This window comes from Podarcis bocagei, assembly GCF_964188305.1.
Source record: "Podarcis bocagei genome assembly, chromosome: 3".
In the NCBI taxonomy this organism is placed as follows: Eukaryota; Metazoa; Chordata; class Lepidosauria; order Squamata; family Lacertidae; genus Podarcis; species Podarcis bocagei.
This window is the reverse complement of record NC_138127.1, coordinates 26,095,468-26,116,334: the sequence shown is the minus strand read 5'-3', so window position 1 is coordinate 26,116,334 and position 20,867 is coordinate 26,095,468. Positions and strand designations below refer to the sequence as shown.

General features: G+C 37.7%; 1 protein-coding gene across 3 annotated transcripts in view; it reads right to left on the bottom strand.

Annotated features, from left to right (window-relative positions):
* Nucleotides 1-2,475: 2,475 nt before the first annotated feature.
* The window catches only part of BCKDHB (branched chain keto acid dehydrogenase E1 subunit beta), a 40,458-nt gene continuing 22,066 nt past the window's right edge, over nucleotides 2,476-20,867 (bottom strand). For 2 of the 3 annotated variants that reach the window (XM_081187008.1, XM_081187009.1), the window contains exons 10-11: nucleotides 6,362-6,510; nucleotides 2,476-4,006 (exon numbers count right to left, since the gene is read on the bottom strand). In XM_081187008.1, coding sequence (XP_081043134.1) covers nucleotides 6,370-6,510 — 141 coding nt within the window. In that variant the 3' untranslated portion in view covers nucleotides 2,476-4,006; nucleotides 6,362-6,369. Of the gene's footprint in view, nucleotides 4,007-6,361; nucleotides 6,511-18,840; nucleotides 19,977-20,867 lie in introns of those variants that run through there. The other variant, XM_081187010.1, reaches the window with a different exon arrangement.

Here is a 20,867-nt window from a genome sequence, read left to right as displayed (position 1 = left end):
AGTACATTTAAGGGAGGCTTGGGTAAAGCACAACATGTCTTTGTTATCTTATGTTCACAGATATGGTCCAAATCACATAGCACAGGCAAAAGAAAGACCTAAAACTTCCTCAAATCAGTTATTCATGAGTAGGTGCCAGAATTGTGTCACTTAATATGAACCACTCAGAATACCTATACAAATGCACAAACATAATTATAGCAGTTGTTGACTGAAGTTTTCAGTTTCATGGCAGACTCGTCTGTTGTGCTTTTAAATGTTAGACATTAACAAGGAAATGCAAAACACACATTCTCCAGAGCCCTGATAAAGAAAAAACAAAGTTTTTGCTCTAATTAAGCTTTTAAGTCATCTAGCAAATAATTGAAACTGGTACCTTCTGTAACTTTAATCATAAAAGGCATACAAGAACTAAGTAAGCTTGCATTTATTGATAGTCGTTAAAAGTGAGAAAGTCCATAGAGACTTTTCTAGGGATAGCATAAGAACAAACATGTGTAGAAGTTGGCTGTGATCGCAATCAAGATTCCATAACAGCTATCCAACCATCTTTTGAAACAACCCTGGTTGCATTTTTCTTCTTCACAAACATTCATTCCCCTCTGAATTATAAATCAGATAAATTATGCCAGGCAACCTATAGGCTAAGCAGGAGGCAGGTTTCATGAGCCACCCCCGTTTTTTAGTATTACTGTTTTTAGCATTTAAGTCCCCTTTGCTCTCCATCCTACATCCCAATTCATCACTTAGCTTAAAGGTAGCACCTTTAAAAAATATTTTAAAACTCAAAAGAAATATTCAAGACAGTTCTATTGTGTTGGAGAGACACTACATCACCCACACAGAACAAAGGTTATGTGTGATTCCGTTTCCAAAATTAGCATCAGACCTAAGTATCACACAGGAATGGTGCGACCGTGACAAAAAGAATCAAGTGCTATCTATGCTCATCTAGCATTACAGTAAATCAATGCATGCAATATTTAGCAGCAAGATTAGATTCCTCAGGTGGCTTGTAAAAATCAATAATTCTCTTGGCAAGTTTAGAAGACAGAAGATCTTGATACTTCTCAAAAAAATGAACAGGTGGGTGGGAACAATATCAAATCTTAGCTCAATCATCTCAATAAATGTAATACTTTGTCATACTATCCATATTCATTCACACTAGCACCAAAGGTGCTTCATAGTAGAACAGGTGGGTGTTCTGCAGGAAGATCACGAACAGAAAACCCAAGTGTTGCTGCCTGATAAATAGGGGTAACTGAGATTCAAACCAAGGACAAAACCTGTTGCTTGGATCCTGGCCTTAAGTTTCATTTATCTTTTACTTTTTTGCTTTAAATATCTGATTCCTCCCTCCCTAATTCAGCAGTATTTTAAAAATCCCCTTCAGTTTCAAATGCCACACAACATGAAGAACTGCTATTTAAAAAGAAAAGGACTAACCCTAAACCTTAGGCTCACGAAAAGTTAAACTGGTCTTTGGATCCATGCCATGACTTATAGAAATCATATGGAAACTACAATGGAGGTGGAGATTTACTCAAAATATCTGTTTGTAGCCAAGGCTTTAAGCGACAAAGCCAATAACCTGCTTGTAAGGGAATAACTTGTGCATTCACTAAATGCCAAGAAATTTATTTTGAAATGGAGTATTTCTGACTTTTTTTCTTTGATATGCAGCTTTCCAGTTGCAGACTTGATAAGCTATAAGGAACATGAATATATATGTGTTAGACTTTTCGTTCTTTCTCCTTAAACATTTGTTTCGTAAAATCTGTTTGTACAAATTGTGATGTATTTGTAAACAACATTTTTTCTATTAAAAAAACACACCTGCCAATACACAGAATGAGTTTTGCACACTTGTGGTACTTGACTGTGGTAAAAAGAGAGGCAGTAGTTTTAACAGGTTTTCTTTTTAAAAGAACATGAATTGTGGATGTCTTTCGTAGCATCCCACAGCTAGCTTTCATGGAGCGATGAAATCATACGGACATCCAGTTGTCTTTTTAAACATGAGCACTTCAGCTTGTTAGAGGATGTACTCACATATTAATGTTATTCACAAGGCTATTGGGTACTTTAAAGCTTCCATCAAGCAATGGAACATCTTCTCATTAGCCTTTCCTAAAGATATATACAGGCAGAATGGGAGACGTATTTGCTCATTTTGAACTCATTATTACTTTATGAACAACTTAGTTCAGACCCTTACAAAAGCAAAAAGCAACAGATATCTCAAGAAACTGCATTTCTATCAGTAACTAAATTTGATTAGGTAAGCAGGCATAGCCAAACCAATTCTAATTTCAGAATAAATATAGGCATTCGTACAGTTGCATACTTCATTCTATGCTGGCCTGCATTCAGGAATCAGAATAGATTATTACTTGCAGCAAACTATGCTTTTATCTTTCAAACTGTAGGCCTGTAATACAATTTGTAAATGAAAAAGCACAAACTAGCACAAACAATCTTACATTTTATTTTAAAAGCTAATGTTTAAACATAGTTAACATAAACATTCCTTATGTTAACTTACATAAAAATGTTACCTTTCAAAATGCTTAGAGGTCCAAGGTATCATATGCCCGATACTAATGAAGATACATTTCATTTGTGACTTTTTAACTGAGGATTTCATTGTCATGTGCTGCATTTTGGCAAAAAGCATGTACAATTTTCACATTTACAAGTATCTGTTTTTGTATGGTAAACACTTTTAAAGGCATTTATCCAGGTTGAATAGGTGCACACTGCCATCTAGACAAGGCTGTGAGAGCAGCACAGAAACTGAAGAATTCCAACCATCCATGTTATGAATCTATATCTGTTTTAAAATGCATTAAAATGTAAAAGGTTATCTTGGTCTACACAATGTGTTAGTAAGTAAATGCAATGCTTTGGGGTGCTGAGATAAACCCATTTAGAAAAATGCACATTTTTCTCTAATGATACAGTTATTATATTCAAGGTTAACATTTTTGCTTTGCATTCAAAATAAAATCATAATGCAATATCTAACTTTCATACCCAAGTGTAGAAACACCTAATGAGTCTCAGACTCACAGGAGTGTTTCTGTGAAATTACTGGTATTAATTATATATTTTCATAACTCCATGGCAGCAGATGCTTCTTCATCAGTTCTCCCAACCCACGTTTTTTAACAAAAGCCTTGAGCAAACAAACTGATTTGAGAATTATGTTTGTTTTTAATTTTGGATCAAAGAGTAGCTTTTGATTCTAACTTTAGGACACCTGGCTTTTTCAAAGAACTGACAGTTTATGCCACTGATATAATGAGATCTAAAAATAAATAAAAGAAAATGTCCAAGTGTAAAACCACTGCCAGTTTTAGTTGAAACACAAATAAGTCTGTTGTGAAATCAAAGTAAAAAGATCTATCTAGTAAGGCACACAAAAAAGCATACCAAATGCTTCCTGATTAGTGGGCTGTATCTAATGATGTGTGGGCAATGGTCCGCTATGAGAATCCCACTTCCTCTCATCTTCCTGCAAATCTGCGCCAAAGGACCCCCAACCCTCTGGAGATTTTGAGGGTGCACAAGGAGCTAAAGGGGAGAGGAGGAGTAAATTCTATTGCACAAACAGAAGTCTTTTGTGCTAGTGGAACAGCAATGTTGGATACAACCCTCTATCTTCATTGTGTGGAACCCAATACATCATTTATAGGGTAAAACATTTTAGAAGTTTTGTCACATTCAGAATGGGGAGCGGGGAAAGAGAATCACAGCCAATGTTTCACGGCAATCACCTGCCCATTCTTGAATGCACAGCTGGCAGAAATGTTGAGCTTTTGATGAATAGCCAAGATGAGTATCCAAATCAATGCATTTGAGAAAATAATCTCACTTAGTTCTCCTCTACAATTTTTGAAAGATCTCAATTTTATGTTAATAGTTCCACCAACAGCAACTGCTTTTTCTTCTTGTTCTTCTCACCTTCGTAGAAGCAGAGAATGTCTAACAGAGGTTGTTTCTGGGGGGGAAAAGAGAACGTATTACAAACAAGTAGAAAATGCTTATGCAGAATTTCAATATGCACACTTTTAGGCATTGAAGGTTACAATCCTATGCATTTTTTAGAGATTCATGGATGGTAAAGCTATCAATGGCTACTAGTTAATATGTTTGATCCAGCAGAACAGCAACAGGCTGGAATAAGGAGCTGGAGAATGCTGTTGTGCTCATATCCTACTCATAGCCTTCCTATGGGCATCTGGCTCATCAGTGGACTAGATGGGACTTTGGTCTGATCCTGCAGAACTCTTCTTATGTTCATGCATTTCATGCATTTCCTTTCATCATTCCATTTGGAATGTTCCGTTTGTTGAAATATACTCTAATTCAATTTAGACTTTAAAGAAATACATTAAAAAGACCTCTTTCAGAAAGCATGTATGCACTTTGGCAGTCAGTCCTTTCTGTTACTTTCATCCCTCTTTTACTTCTCTCTCTCTCTCTCTCTCTCTCACACACACACACACACACACACACACACACACACAAATGTTGCAATTTTTACTGAATTGTAAGCTTCTTGTCAGATTTAAAATTTAAAAATAATAATTTTGTACGGTGCTAGGCTTGCATGGCCCACAGCGTGCATGTGGAAATGGCATAAACATAACCCTAGTCTTATAATTCGGTTGCCTTGATTGTTATAGCATGTTTAATGATATTTTTTTTCTGGCAAGACATAACATCATCACAGAACTTCACTTTAGTGTCCTGTTATGATTGCAAAGGGAAATACTGCGGTTAGAATGCAAATAAAGCACATGATCTAGAAATGTTTGCTTCTATTTACACAGGCAACCTTCATGTATGAAATTTCATGTCTGAAGTGGCCCTGAAGTCTCATATATTCAGTAAGCCCTTGGTCATTTTACTCAATTTGGATATAGAAAAGACAAAGAAAGAGTAATTATTAGTAGCCTCCCACAAGTACTGAATTTCCTGTGTTAGGAGCATACTTGCAAAACATTATAAACCCCTTTTTATTTGCACTGGCACTTGGAATGAAAGAAAAAGCTTTTAATGGGAATTGGGGAGGCGGAGAAGTTGCCAGTTTGGTCTGCATATTTTTAAACTTACTTCCCACTCCCCAAAGCTCTAGCAGCAGTAAAGGTCAAACAAATAGGTAATTAAGATAAAAATCACTGCACCAATTAACTAAATAGGAATGTATTATATCAGGCAGTTAGGTACTTAGTACTAACTGAAATGTTAAAGATATCAATCAGATTTTGCCAGTATACAAAACTGTGGCTTGGATCCTAACTAGCTCTCTATGAATGGGAAAATAAAAATTTTTCTTCCAGTAGCACCTTAAAGACCAACTAAGTTAGTTCTTGGTATGAGCTTTCGTGCATGCACACGAAAGCTCATACCAAGAACTAACTTAGTTGGTCTTTAAGGTGCTACTGGAAGAAAATTTTTTATTTTGACTATGGCAGACCAACACGGCTACCCATCTGTAACTGGAACTATGAATGGGAAAGTCTCCTTCCCTTTGCAGAGGGAACCAGCAGAGGTTCCCACAGGAGTAAGAGAGCAGGGCAAGATTTTCGTTAATCTAACCTTCCCACTGCAGTGCTCTGTGCTCTTTCTTATGCCACTTGATAGAGCCCCACAACCCTTCAAATGTATTGCTCTGATTTCCTTTGGAATACATCAATGAGGCTGAAGGGGGGTATCTTGTCATCCAGAACCTCCATATACACCACCCAGGCTTGTGCCCTAGGGAGGTTATTTAGGTGCTGCTAATGCAGAAGTTTGTCTTCACCCCATAAGTTGTCACCTCCATTGTCTCTCGAGACAGACTGATACCAACAACCTTAAAAAATAGCTCTAAAGTGAGCAGTCAGACCATGAAAACTGTAGGACAGTCTGGCTTGCAGTGCTTGTTTTAGTTTTCTCTCTGTGCAGATCCAAACAACCACTTAGTCTTACATCAGGAAAACTACCCAAAAAAAGGTTATTTTTGAAAATAAATTGTTTCTATCCACATCTTATAGCGAAATACGTGTTTTAAGCATCAATGAATGGTTGTCTAATCCCTTGCCAAACTGTAGCAACCCTGAACAAGTAAAAATATCTGCTACCATGCCACTCAGATTTATATGGTGACTTTGCTCAACGGTAGCACAATCATATATATGTTTAAAAAGAATTCATCCTGCAGAATTCAATTATATTTGCTCCCTAGAACACATGTTTGGGATTGCAGGCAAGGGCTTATGTAGTTTTTAAAAAAATCTTAGAATTTTATCTGAACATTTTAAAACTAATTCCAAACTATTTAAATAGATCTTCTCCACCCCCCACTTACCTGCATGATCAATAATTAATCATTTTCCGAAGTGCATCATAGCATTTCCATTTGTCTGGGATATAGAATGGCTCAAATATGTGAGGAAATGGAGTGTCATAACCACACACTCTTGAAATAGGCGCTTCTAGGTTCAAGAAACATTCCTCCTGTTAATGAAAAGATAGAAGAAAGTGAATAATGCCAATAGCTTTAAAGGATATTCTTGACATTTTAACACTCATTAAACTATGCTTGGATGAGAGTCTTGGAATTTAAAGAACACAATTAAGGGTCGTCCTGATCCTCTAGGAATTCCATTATCCCAAGGTGACAGCTTAGGTGACAGGTCACAAGCCAGTAATGTTCTGGAGAAGGCAGGTTCAGGACCCTGGACAGTTCTGAAAGTACTAGCCCAGAGTTTTTGGCAAGAGTTCAGGACTATGACTCCTGACCTTGCACTAAGGAATGAGGGAAGTTAACTCAGTACCAGTACCAGCATGAAGAAACTGCAAGACTTTTATAGCCAGGCCATGAGAGTCCTTCTCAAAGCTCAACTCCCCTCAAGGATTCATGTTACTGAAAAAGACTCATGTGATTTCCCCCTGCACACATGGCTGGATCATTTAAATGTTTCCCAGATACACAACAACTTCTCAGTGATTAACAGGTGTGAAAATGTCTAAGGGACACTCAGGTATATAGCAGTCTAAAAACCAGCTATTATCAGTCAATGGAAGAGATTTGGCCTTCCCACTTTCTCCTTTCACTTACAATTTATGTACCAGAAGAGCAGAATAATCTCTGTGCCTTGAAAAATAGTAGAAAGCAAGACGTCGTTTTCGTCAACCCCACTGGCAATACTTGTTTGCATCTCCCAGCTGTCACTACTGAATATCAGCTATGTTTTAAAACTCTCAAGTTAAAAAGGAATATTTGGTTTTTTAAATCCAAAAGGAAACAAGGCCAAGGCAAGGAAGAAGTCTCTTGCCCAAAATAAATTTACTGTCTCAGTGATGTCTTAAACTTCAATGTTCTATTCAGGGAAGAACCAATAGGACACAGACAAAAGAAAGAAAAAGTTAAAAAAAGAAATGAAAATGTTAGGTTTTATAGGTCAACACCAGCACTTTGAATCTAATAGTTAAAAAAAACTTATCAAAATTCATCAGTTACTATTGACATGTTTAGTATTAGCTTTAAATGTGTCAGCTATTCAAACCCATGCTGCTCCCATTATCTAAGAAACCGTAAGTCCTCAAGATTTTATGGAGGAATGAACAAAATAGGTAAAAAAAAATTATACATTACATTATTTAAGTAAATAATTCAAATACATGAATAAACTAAACTGCTAGCTGAGCTTTCTTCCTGGCCAATAAGCTTTCCATTTTCCACTTACAAGAAGATTTTCACACATAAATGCTTTCAAAAAAAGCAATTGCCATATGCATTCTGAGGTGGAAGAGTCCCATGAGATGACCATGTTACTAAGTGAACATTTGAATGAGCTGGGATTGGGGATACAGTTGATTACAACTGACTGAAAAATAATCGCAAAGCATTTTATTGCCTGGAAGTAATAAAACTAGAAACACAAACATCTAGCTGTGAACAACATTGTTCAATGTACTGGGTGTAGCAGTCAAGTTCTCTAAGTAGCATAATACACAACAAGCATATTAAAGAAGAAAATGGCCAATGAAAACCAAACTCACAAAGATCTCTTCTTTGTATCTTTTCTTTAGCACGGTGTATCTAAATCCCAAGCCGTTAAATCCCTAACACCAAATGTGCCCTTTTTCATTGCTATAGCACCAGGGCCAGTACTAGAGTTGAGGAGGGCCTTCCTATGATAATGTCCCTCAGGCAGACTTCTCTGGCAGTAGCAACTGTGAAGCTGGAAACCATGACTTAAAATTTTCCATGCTGTACTGTAGGTGCCTGCTGTGAGGGGCACAAGCATGTATCCACACCAGTAGGCGTAGCCAAGGTGCTAGGGCCCCAGCAGTTGCTTAAAGGTGCCAGGTGCTGATATTGGGTCTACACTTAGGATGTCATATCAGCAGGTCTCTTTGGTGAACTCTCTTGTACGGTATGCTCTTGGGGGTTGTTTACACAAAAGATTTATTCTATCAGCACATCACTTAAAGCATGGGTAGGCAAACTAAGGCCCAGGGGCCGGATCCAGCCCAATCGCCTTCTAAATCCGGCTTGCGGACAGTACAGGAATCAGCGTGTTTTTACATGAGTAGAATGCGTCCTTTTATTTAAAATGCATCTCTGGGTTATTTGTGGGGCATAGGAATTCGTTCATTTATTTATTTTTTCAAAATATAGTGCAGTCCCCCACAAGGTCTGAGGGACAGTGGCCTGGCCCCCTGCTGAAAACGTTTGCTGACCCCTGACTTAAAGTAATACTGGGGAAATGGAAGTACCATGGTACATGGGTTTGTAAACTGCACCATTTCTTTGGTGTGGGTTGCACCATATACTCCGATCCCTTTGAGGGTCAGCACAGTTGACTTGTAAGGATCAGCGCATCATATTTCCAACCTTCATGTGAAACATGGCCTTATGATAAATCACACAAGGTGAGCACTTCCTTTGAACTTTATACAGAAGAGATCTTTCCTTTTCCTTTTCCTCTTCCTTTTCCCCTTCCTTCCTTCCTTCCTTCTTCTCTTTCTTTCTTTCTTTCTCTTTCTTTCTTGCATTTCCACGTTGGGTTTTTTCTTAATCTATTTAAATTATTGCCATCTCCGCTTAACAGTAATCCAACTACTCTACAGATGACTTCTGGGTTACAGTTTTCCTAGATATTTTTACCAACACTTTTTTCCTTTCATATAAAAAAAAAAGCTTCTAATATTATGTGCTGTGTTGTATATTTTCTTTAACTAATTACTTTCACCCTGTAGACAATAAATCTATTCAATAAGAGTTTTTGGAGGAGAGTGGAAATGCTTGTTTTAGCTTTTCATTTTCTTGTACTGTGAAATCCTCAATGTGAAACCCTCGGTAAAGCCGCAGTTCTGCTGACAAAGTGAAATGAAATTAGAAAGAAAATTGCTACTTGTAATTTTAAATGTTATGATGAAAACAGAATGTATTAAAATCTGAAGTATTAATATGTGCTGATAGAATGCAGCACTGCCATATGTTAACACTCTGAGCCAGTTCTTTCCAATCTAACTTAGGATCCAATGCTTCAGGATTTGTTCTGCTAATGATGTTTTTAAATTGAGACTCCATACTAACAATGACAGTTGGATCACTGATGAAGATTAGTAGCTAATAGCATAATCCTAACTATGTCTACATAGAATCAAGTCCCAGCAAAATTAATGGGGTTATCCCCAGGTAAATGGGATTAAGGATTGCTATCTAAGATATTGAGCTGTGATCCAGAAAATCCCAAAGATCCCGGAAATATTGCTTCTACCATAAGATCACTGGGTAGCCTCATGCAACTTACCATCACTTAGGCAACCTCAAGTGACATGTTATTAACTGCAACAAAGCTGGTTGCTCTCTCCTACGTCCTATCCTCCTACGTCCTATAGCACATATCTTCCTGTTGCCATTTCCTCAATAATTTAGAACACCTGCATGTCAGACTACTGCTGTTGAAACACAGGAGTTTGGGAAGACAGGTACATTATTTAAATTAATTTTGGGATGCATTTTAATTGATTGTTTGCTTTTATGTATATTGTATTATTTATATGATGTTAGCCGCTCTGAGCCCAACTCCAGCCGGGCAGGGCAGGGCAGGGCAGGGTACAAATAAAAAATTATTATTATTATAATTTATCATGGAGGGAAAAGACTTCCACTGTATTAGCTGAAGATTTGCGAGTGCCACTCAGCCACCTGTTTTAAATACGCGTAAGAAAAAAGGCAGTGCTATTTTTCTAGAAAAAGAGGTGCCACAACTCACTAAGAACGCCTGCCTTTTCCTCGTATAATGGCAATGGCGCCCACCTGAGAGATGCCAGAATTGAGTTCTGATGAGTTGCGGCTGAAAAGAAATCCCCAAGAAAAAGTATCCCAAACTATGAACTTCTCATGCTCTATGTGTGTTGATAATCTATTCAATATGAAAAATCTTAGGATGAAGAGATCATATTTAATCCTGACAGTTTACAAACATGTTATAAGAGAACAACCAATTTAATACCACCCTACAGACAGTGGCATAAAGATTTTATCTACGTTGAAATGCATTTTAAAACCAAGTGTGTTTGTAGCGAGATCTATCTTTTTACACAAGCAGACTTATGGCATTCAAACACACACATTTCTTAAATGAAATCTGATACTAGCCTTTTTTAAACAATACACCATTCAGTGCTAGCCACCCAAGGGGCCTTCCAGGAATTAATTGCAGAAACTTGGGCTTGTAGATAGCTCCTTTGTGTGACAATACTGAACAGTAAAAGTTTGGCTGTGTTTGGATGAGTGGCCAATCTTCAAATACTTTAGGATTCATACATTTCAGCTTTCCAATAAAAGCATGGAACTTTCAAATTATTTTCTTTTTTTAAGATCACCATCTGAGTTGTCCTTGGATTCTCATACACACAAGCTGTTTCTTGTATTCCTTTTGGATTGTACTGATGCTATACTTCAGCTGTCCTGCTGCAATAAATTATAAAATTTCCGACTTGAATTAAGGTGATTATTTAAAGTAAAACTAAAAGTTCAAAAAGATTAACTTTCAGGTACATCTGAATGCCTGCAGTAACATTTTAAAACAGATCTCACTGAAGTTACTTGTACACATTTCTTTGATCTATTGTTTAACTTTTCTTTACATTTGTGTAAGATGCACTACATATAATGAAGGATATATTTCTGCAAGCTTGCATCTTTATATATTTCATACCAAATTGTATTTATTTATAAAATATAGCTGTACTTTTAAATGATATGGCAAGTAGAAATGGAAAAAACGAAGCTACTTTGGGAGTTATTTAAATCTGTCTTTGTTTTTCTTTGTTTTAATTATTATTTTTCCTGGGGAATCCTGTATTCTTACTATAAACATTTATTCATGAAAACCAGATTTTTGTTCCTATTATTAGCCTCAATGCTTCATCAAATTTTCAATCTCTGAAAACAAGAGCTTCTAATGTCAATGTCATGATTGTTTAGCAAGTTACTTTCCATTCAAACACATCTGTTCTACAATGCAGGAAAATATAATTGTTAAGCTTTGATCATTTTTTATTATTTTTTAGTTTCAGATATAGAAGAAAATTATTGTTAAGAAAATAAGTGATCACTCTATCAACTTAGTAGGCGCTATTTATACCAATAGTATATATGTTACATGGGATTTGATTTCAAGATGTCTAACACGTTACACATGATTATTTAAAATGTAAAAGCTTTTAAATTCTAAAAGAAATTGTGGTATGATTTTATAGTATTAACTTGAACATGTGAAAATAGTTAGCTACGTGCACAATAAATTAAGTTTTGCATATCCCACCAAATGAAATGCCGATGTACCCTTAGCTATTATACTATTTTAGAAGAATGCAATGAACAGGAACCTCTAGCAATGAGGAAAACCTGTTAGCGCTGAGTTGCAGTTTTGTTCAGCGCTGAAATCTGGGTTCTTTTTTTCTTTAATTTATGACAAAAAATAAAATCCCAGGCTGGAATCTGCTGCCCCGTTATATACATTTCATTACAGTTAAAATCAATCTGACTAAACACACGGAGGTGAACATCTGAATTCAGTCTCAAATAGCCGACTTCTGGAGCAAAATGCTTTTTGAAACGCTTAAACAAAGCTTTAGGTACAGTTTCCAAACCTTTGGAAATTAAGTGGATATTTAGGTCAAAAGCAAATACATTGGCAAGTACAGTCAGTTCCTGACAGCTTCTAAGTGATCTGAACCTTTTGCTCAAAGATATGCAGCAACATATGCATTTATTTAGTTTTGACCACTTTTCTACAGGAAGGATGCAATCACTGCAGATGTTTCAGAATGCGAAAAAAAGAAAGGAAGACTGAACTCGCTAACAGAAAACGTTTTATTGGGGAGGAAATTGATAGTGAAATTATTCAAATTGTTATACAACTATAAATTGTTGTTCTATTGGCACCCACAATCCTAAATTTATGACAGCGCAGTAAATCAATAAGCAATGTCATATTAATGTGGCATGATCTAGATCAAAGTGGCCTACTTAGGAGCTAAACATTTCAGAGCCAAAACCCTGTCATATATAAGACCTAGAAATTCCTGTCCGCCAAAAGGTTTCAGTATGAAACAAAGTACAAAAATAACACTTGCGCAGCTGAAACATCTCTTTAAAATGTACCTGAATATTAGCACAGAGGTGATCGTAAAAAAAATGTTTACTTAACTTGATTTATATTGCCTCTAATAAGTTTTCTATACCAAGCACACAGAACATTCTTCTCTGCTTCACTGAACTTGTTTAATATTACCCTAAAATATATATCTCAGTTTGAGCAGTGCTAGAGCCCTGTATTGGCAGACCTGAGCATTAACATAACATGTTTAGGACTGACCAAGACCTGACAGGTTGGATTCAGACTTAGTCATGCTGAGATGAGAGCACAGTGAATCTAACTCAGTGTTCTGATTTTCAAAAGGCTTTACAATTCTGAACTGTGATCAACTCTTCATGCACAATCCCTGTTGAAGCGAAGAGGATGTGAAACAGCATTAGAAAATCAAATAAAACAATTCATTAGCGCTGTGTGCAGCGATACTGACGCAAGGATGCGATCATCTAATATTTACTACTAGATTGAAACTGATTGCAAGTAATGTAGGAAGTACTTAAAAACTAACAGTTTAAGAATACATTTTAAGGAAGAGTCAAAGTGCTGCAAAAAGCAAACAAATCTAATTAAATCAACTAATATTTTTAAAGAAAAGTTGCATACCTACTTCAGCAAACTATAAAATTCATCATTCAAGATTAAATAGAAACTGTCAGGCAAAACCACAATCTTGAGGACTAAGGAAAAAACTATTCATGTTAAAACCCTAGCTATGTAGGAATTGTTGCACATGTGTCTTAAATAAACCTTGTTAAAAGCTTGAAATAAACTATGCTAGAAGGTCAGGGGCCTTTATTTGTAAAAGAACAAATTAAGCAGTTTTACTCTTATTGTACATAATATTTACTTTAATCTACTATTCTCACAAAATGTAGTTTAATCTCTGTCCCTGTAATGTAGACTCTGACACGATAAATATTTTCATTAAATATTTCCTTTAGCTCACTGCAAGTTAACCTAAATATTGCTACTTTGTCCTTAACACTGGCTATAGGTTTTATACTCCAAAAGTGTAACATGACATAGAGTATCTAAATGCTCGGTATATGCATGCACACAAGCAAAACTGGTGTTGTTTGTCTCAGCCAGTTCAGTTCAACACACAGCACATTTTTAATCTCATAAGTGTATCTAAATATGCAATTATTTAGGAGACATTCAATTCCTAAGAGAAAGATGTGTATACAAACAAAAAACAACAGGGAATAGTTAATTAATTAAGGTGCCTATTGGTGACAAATTTGCTTGCTGATAAGTACATCAACAAGCTTCCTGTAGCATCAGGCTAATCCAAATATATCATTTTGAGTTTGCTGTCTACATGTGGGAATCACGCTACATGGAAATCTCTCGTGTATGAATTTGGCTTAGAATCCTGCAAAGCAGCAGGTTGGAATAGATTCTTGTTGGGATCCCTTCCAGCTCTGCAGTTCTATGAATCTACAGAGATTTCTCTTAGTGATTCCCCCTTTATCAAAACGGGGAAATTTATTTAAGTAGTAATGGAGAATTTTGTTCTTAATCTGAACTGACTTTTGACACCTAGAGCAAAGCTGGAACGTAAGCTTTCAATATTTTTTATTTTATTCTGATTATTACTTTAATTTCCCCACACATTCATTGAAAGTATGTTATCCCACAATCCCTCAGGGTACAGCAAACTAACAGTTCAAATAAAGTCAGCAGGAAAATCATTCCCGAGCCTTATAAATCCAGTGAGTTTGACACAGACCTGTTGTACAACAAAACTCATACCACGTGGATATTTTCAAGGTAGGATGGAGAGTTCAATTCCCCCTCCCCATTACAGCCCCTCTTACCACCTCTCATACAGATCTAGAGATTCCCCAACTCTATAAAACACATTTTCAGATGCTCGATAAATCCATGTTTATAATGTGTTAAGAAATTATTTGTGCAGTTTTAAATGCTTTGTATGTGGTCTCTCACTTTCTATCATCTATACACCTTTGGAAAATCTGCACATTCCACAATTTTCCTTTTTCAATAGCCCTAGGTAAAGGTAAAGGTACCCCTGCCCATACGGGCCAGTCTTGACAGACTCTAGGGTTGTGCTCCCATCTCACTTAAGAGGCCGGGGGCCAGCGCTGTCCAGAGACACTTTCCAGGTCACGTGGCCAGCGTGACGAAGCTGCTCTGGCGAACCGGCACCAGAGCAGCACATGGGAACGCCGTTTGCCTTCCCGCCAGTAAGCGGTCCCTATTTATCTACTTGCACCCGGGGGTGCTTTCGAACTGCTAGGTTGGCAGGCACTGGGACCGAGCGACGGGAGCACACCCCGCCGCGGGGATTCGAACCGCCGACCTTTCGATCGGCAAGTCCTAGGTGCTGAGGCTTTTACCCACAGCGCCACCCGCGTCCCTTCAATAGACCTAGCTCACATAAATTAGATTTAAGAACATTTATCAAAATTTTGTTCAGTCTATGAAAAAACTCTTATCTGCTATAATGTCCTAGGAAATAATATTGTAGCTGAGAAATTTATCTTGTGCTGTTTTAGACCAACATCACAGCACTGTATCATTTCAGGTGTACAAACTGAAGTATTCGGGTCCAGATTTATCTTCAATTTCCTCGCTGCATTCTAAATAAGTTTAGAATTGTTTATACTTGAAAACAGAAGTCTGAAATACTTTTCTTTTCCTATGATAAACTAGCCTTTCTGCATTCATTTGCCAGGAATTCCAAGTTTATAGCACCTGGACAAATGCAGCCTGTCAAACCTTAATCAATGCTAATTTTATTACCACTGAAATTACCATTGCTGCTCAAACTTTCTCCTCTTCAAGTACAAAAAGCTAATCAAAAGCTGTAATTAATTTAAGTACCCATAAAACTACTCACAGAATTATGCATTGCTATATAAAGTAAATAAACCATTAGGTAGCAAGTATTACCAGCAGCAGATATGATTATTTCACAATTCACTTATCACTGTGGTTGTTGACCAAGTTGTATGAGGAGGTAAGGACGTGGTTTCTGAAAACAAAACTGCAGCCTAATGATGAAGACATATTTGTTATTTGATACTGACAGAAGCATCTCAGAAACACTTTATCAGAACACTTGAACAAAGCATTGACCTGGTTCACACAACACGCTAAGCCAACCCACGCTAAGCCAACCCCTGGCTTAGTACAAACAAGCAACCATGCAAACTCTCAAATAAGTGTTTGTGATCATGGTGTCGCCCCTTGCCAGCTTGTGGTTACAACTCATGGTTTGTTAGGAGAGAGTTAAACCACAGCCCTAGTTTAGATGGCACACTAAGCCAAACCATAGTTTAGCTCAGCACAGCAGAATGACCAGAGGAAGAGCACAGTAGCTGCAACTTACTTTCTGGGAAGCTGTATGTTTCCTCGTTCACACTAAGCTAGTGCTGCAAACCAGGCTACTGCTTCAGTCACTTGACCTCTGACCTCAAAGAACTTGTATTGCTTGTCCACACTGGATGAGGATGCCTCGTCTCTCTGAGAATATTCAATAATATTAAACCAGCTCATGGAATCCACTGAGGTGAACTTGCAAAAAACAGCCAAGTTTAAATCTGTGTTACCGGCAGTGCTTGTGTGTCACTTTAAACCATGGTTAAGTTTAACTTTGGTTTAATGGTGAACACAAAGTGAATGGTGAACAGAGCGATAGTTGTGGCCACTTCATTCGTCCCCGATTCCTGAAGCTGCCACACTGTCATAGATTTGGACTTAATGCTAAGCCAGTCTGGCTTCATGGCTTGTTTTCCCCAAATAAATCATGAGCTATAGCTGTAAGGTTTGGTCTTTGCTTAAAGGTAAAGGTACCCCTGCCCGTACGGGCCAGTCGTGTCTGACTCTAGGGTTGTGCGCCCATCTCACTTAAGAGGCCGGGGGCCAGCGCTGTCCGAAGACACTTCCGGGTCACGTGGCCAGCGTGACAAGCTGCATCAGGCAAGCCAGCGCAGCACACGGAACGCCGTTTACCTTCCCGCTGGTAAGCGGTCCCTATTTATCTACTTGCACCCAGGGGTGCTTTCGAACTGCTAGGTTGGCAGGCGCTGGGACCGAGCAACGGGAGAGCACCCCGCCGCGGGGATTCGAACCGCCGACCTGACGATTGGCAAGTCCTAGGCGCTGAGGTTTTACCCACAGCGCCACCCGCGTCTTTGCTTACCACCCAACAAATCATGAGCCTAGGTTTGGCTATAACACTAAGCCCAAGTCCCAAACTGCCCAGTAGGGGAGAAACAATGCAACTGTGATTATCACCTTACGCATGCTGAATATTCACTGTTAAACTTAAACATTAAGCTTAACTATGGTTAGTGACATGCAAACCAGACCATTGGTTGATGGTTCTACTATTGTTGTAATGCAGGGGTAGTCAATGTGGTGTTCTTCAGCTGTTGTTGGACTACAACTCCTATAAGCCTGGGGCAATATGATCAATGGTCAGGGACTATGGGAGCTGCAGTCTAGCAACAACTCTAGAGTGTCATATAGGCTAACCCTGCTATAATGTGTTATTACATAGTATCACTTTAAAAAAATGGAATAGCTCCTATTAATGTCTTCAGAGTTATCTAAAGCTTCCTAATAATTCAGTGTTATGTTTTGCATGTGGTACAGTCTATGTTTCCAGGTACTTACAAATTGTGTGTGTGTGTGTGTGTGTGGATTGATGCTCTAGGTGATTAATTGAAGAGAAAGATCATTATTCACATTTGGTCATTCCCCTTGGTGAGCATATGAAATAAATCTTTGTCAATGAAATGCATCTTTTCTGTGAACTGCAAATTACTGAAATTATACCAAGTAACACTTCCACACTCTAGGATGCCCTTAAAGGTAAAGGTAAAGGTACCCCTGCCCGTACGGGCCAGTCTTGCCAGACTCTAGGGTTGTGCGCTCATCTCACTCTAGAGGCCGGGAGCCAGCGCTGTCCGCAGACACTTCCGGGTCACGTGGCCAGTGTGACAAGCTGCATCTGGCGAGCCAGCGCAGCACACGGAACGCCATTTACCTTCCCGCTGGTAAGCGGTCCCTATTTATCTACTTGCACCCGGAGGTGCTTTTGAACTGCTAGGTTGGCAGGCGCTGGGACCGAACGACGGGAGCGCACCCCGCCGCGGGGATTCGAACCGCCAACCATGCGATGCCCTTACATAGTTATAAAAATTAATAAAAGCATTAACTACTTTCATATTGTGCAAGTGTGTGTTTGAAACATTAAAATTTGGCAACTACTTTGGAATAAAGACTTTCCTGTAAGCCAACCCTTTCTAAAATTAATCCTCCATCAACTTTTATTCTGGTAAGATAAATGCAGTGATTTATTTTCAACCTCACAAAAAAAAGACTGCAGTCTATTTCTACATATATGTTTAATGTCCGGAAGGTATACACTTAAATATAGTATTTTTTGGATCTTTTTGCCCTCTAAAGGAACTCTTTGAGAGGAACAGTGAACAGCATTTGCTGTTTTGGTAGAATCTGTCATCAATGAATTTGCCAAAACTGGGAAAGAAGTCCATATAGCATTACTATGCAGCATTTATGTGTAGGTAAGAATGCCCTACTCAGAAGCTATCTATGAATGGATTCTCCACAAAACAACTGGCATATTGTAAACTGAGAGCTCTCGTTTTTCTTTATAGGATGAGTATATAGTATGAGATGATACCTTTTAAAACTGGCAGATTTAACAGTAACTCCTACAATTTCATATTTAAAGCCATTTCTGTGGGTTTTTATTTACAATGCCAAACAAAATAAAATGCTTTCAAGCCTAAATTTTTGGAACTGGGACATGTTGAATGTGCAATACTTTAGGCATTTTATTGAACATTTTCACAGCTATGTCCTGTCACATTCAATCTGTATTAAATAAAAGTCATACATGTAACCAGTCAGAAGCCAAGTAAGTGATTAAAAAGAACACTAGAACTGAACTACAGGTTATTGATGCAATGCACTGTACTTGATAAAATCTTTTCTAACTAAATAGGATGTGAATGTATACTAAAGAATCCATATGTCTCTCTGATCCCAAATTATCATTCAGTTTATAAACTTGTTGAAAATGCTGATGCATCCAAACTTTAATGTATCTTTGGAACAAAAAAGGAAACTACACCAGTTCATAAAACATAAGTTGCATAGTCTGATATGCTTTTTCAATGAAGTTCCTTTTATTGGTTAAATTCTAACAAAATATAATATTGAAAAAATCTTTCTAAGTTTCAGAAAAATTCTACAAAAACTTTCCAAAGGTTCATTTTTTGCATGAGAATCCCTCATTATTTAAGAGTTATCCTGGTCCTTTTCCCATTATGCTTTGAATTAATGGTATTTCAAGCAAGCATGTTATAATTTATCTAGGTTAAATTTAAGTTTAGGTCTGTATTTCCAACCATATTGGTTTGAATTACAAATATATTTTTGCAGCTGCAACTATATACTAAATAACAAGTATAACCCAAAACACATTTTAGGAGAGTGAACATTAACAGTTGAACAGAGGCATGTGCTAAACCCACTAAAGGAAAGAAACTCATTAAAACAAAAGTTCCATATTTATTCCAGTTCTGCTTTGGCAGGCATATATTGAGTTATAAATCACAGTCAGTAAATATAAATGTACTACTATGACAATCATTTTGCCTCAAGCAGATAAATATCTACGGCAAACTGAACATCCCAAAATGGAAATAAATTTTCAGTAAAAATGGCCCACATTTCATAAGTTACACTCTATTGATCTATTCAATAGCCAATAACAATCTGTATCCCAATACTAATGGTAGAAGAGGGGTGGGTGGGTGGTTCACATCATTATGCAGACTTTTATGCTAACATGACACACAAAAACCCTCATGTGGCCCCACAAAGACTGTCTTACTCCATGCATAATCAAAACATAGAAAGTAAATCTCAGGAAAGGTAGCTGTCAGAATTTTATTTTTTTTAAATAGATGCATCTTGCCACGCTAACTGTAGTTCGACACAAGGGAATTTTAACAAAATGCTTTTCTTAACGAAACGCCTTTTTGTAGTCATCTGAATCAGAGCCCATGTTATCAATGCTTTCTTTTTATATAGCTCAATTCTTCTTGCTTATCATCATCCCCCAGGCCACCCTTTTCACCTTTCTTCCTTTTCTTTTCCATTTGGCTTCCATTACGCAGGCCTCTTTTATTGCTTTACAGTTCATTAATTTTGTCCAACAACCCAAGGACACTATCTTATACTGTGATCTATGGAACTGTGACAATCTTTTAGAAGTTGTGATTATTGCCAGCTGAACTGCAGAAGATTAAAGAGCAAAACAGAAAATTAGCTGTATGGCAAATCCCGAGTATCTGGCCCTGTTTTACAGAATGAGATTTTAGGAAATTTTATGTGTTTCAAGCGGCTCCAGGTCTGCTGAGTAGCAGAGCTCAATCCATTGACTCTGCTGTGGCAGGCCAGCTCCATCGGGCCTACTTTCCCTCATGTCTCATCTAGAGGCAGTCATTTCATCAGGCACCTCCAGCCTCTGAAGTATGCTAGGCTTGGCATACGCCAGGAAAATTCCTAGCATGTCCTGGCCTTTAGGTGTAAAAATGGAATCTGATGAAATTTTGCCAAATTGATAAAATGACAGGGAAAACCTGGGTGTATGGCAATGCGCTGGAAAAGGCAGCAGAAACAGGTCAAAAAGCTTAAAATGACTATTTTAGGGAAAGGTTTCCACCAAAAAGCCCAACAATTTTGGGGTCTAAACAAAAAGCTCAACAACTTTTTTTGAAATATGGCAACCCTACAGTATGCAAGAAGCTGGTCAATATACGAGCAGGTGTCTATAATTTGGTGCCTGGGTTTTGAGTTTTATTTTCATCTTCCCTCCTTGTCCCTTTTCCTCTGTTATTTGTTTGTTTCAATCTAAGCCTGCAGCTAGGGAGGGTCTTGTTCTGATTTTATGTAAGCCGCTCTGGGAGCCTTTTTGGTTGAAGAATGTGGTACAAATGCTCTATATAAATAATACTAAATAAAAGGAGCTGGGAACCTCTGATGATTAGCAATAACTATCTCCTTATCATGCTAGCATAAAACAGATGTCCAACTCAGTGACAGGTAGATACCACCAACAGCCACTCTTTTAGAAACACTTTTAGGGTGAGAGGTTATCAAACGCTTTCATAATTTGTTAAAAGC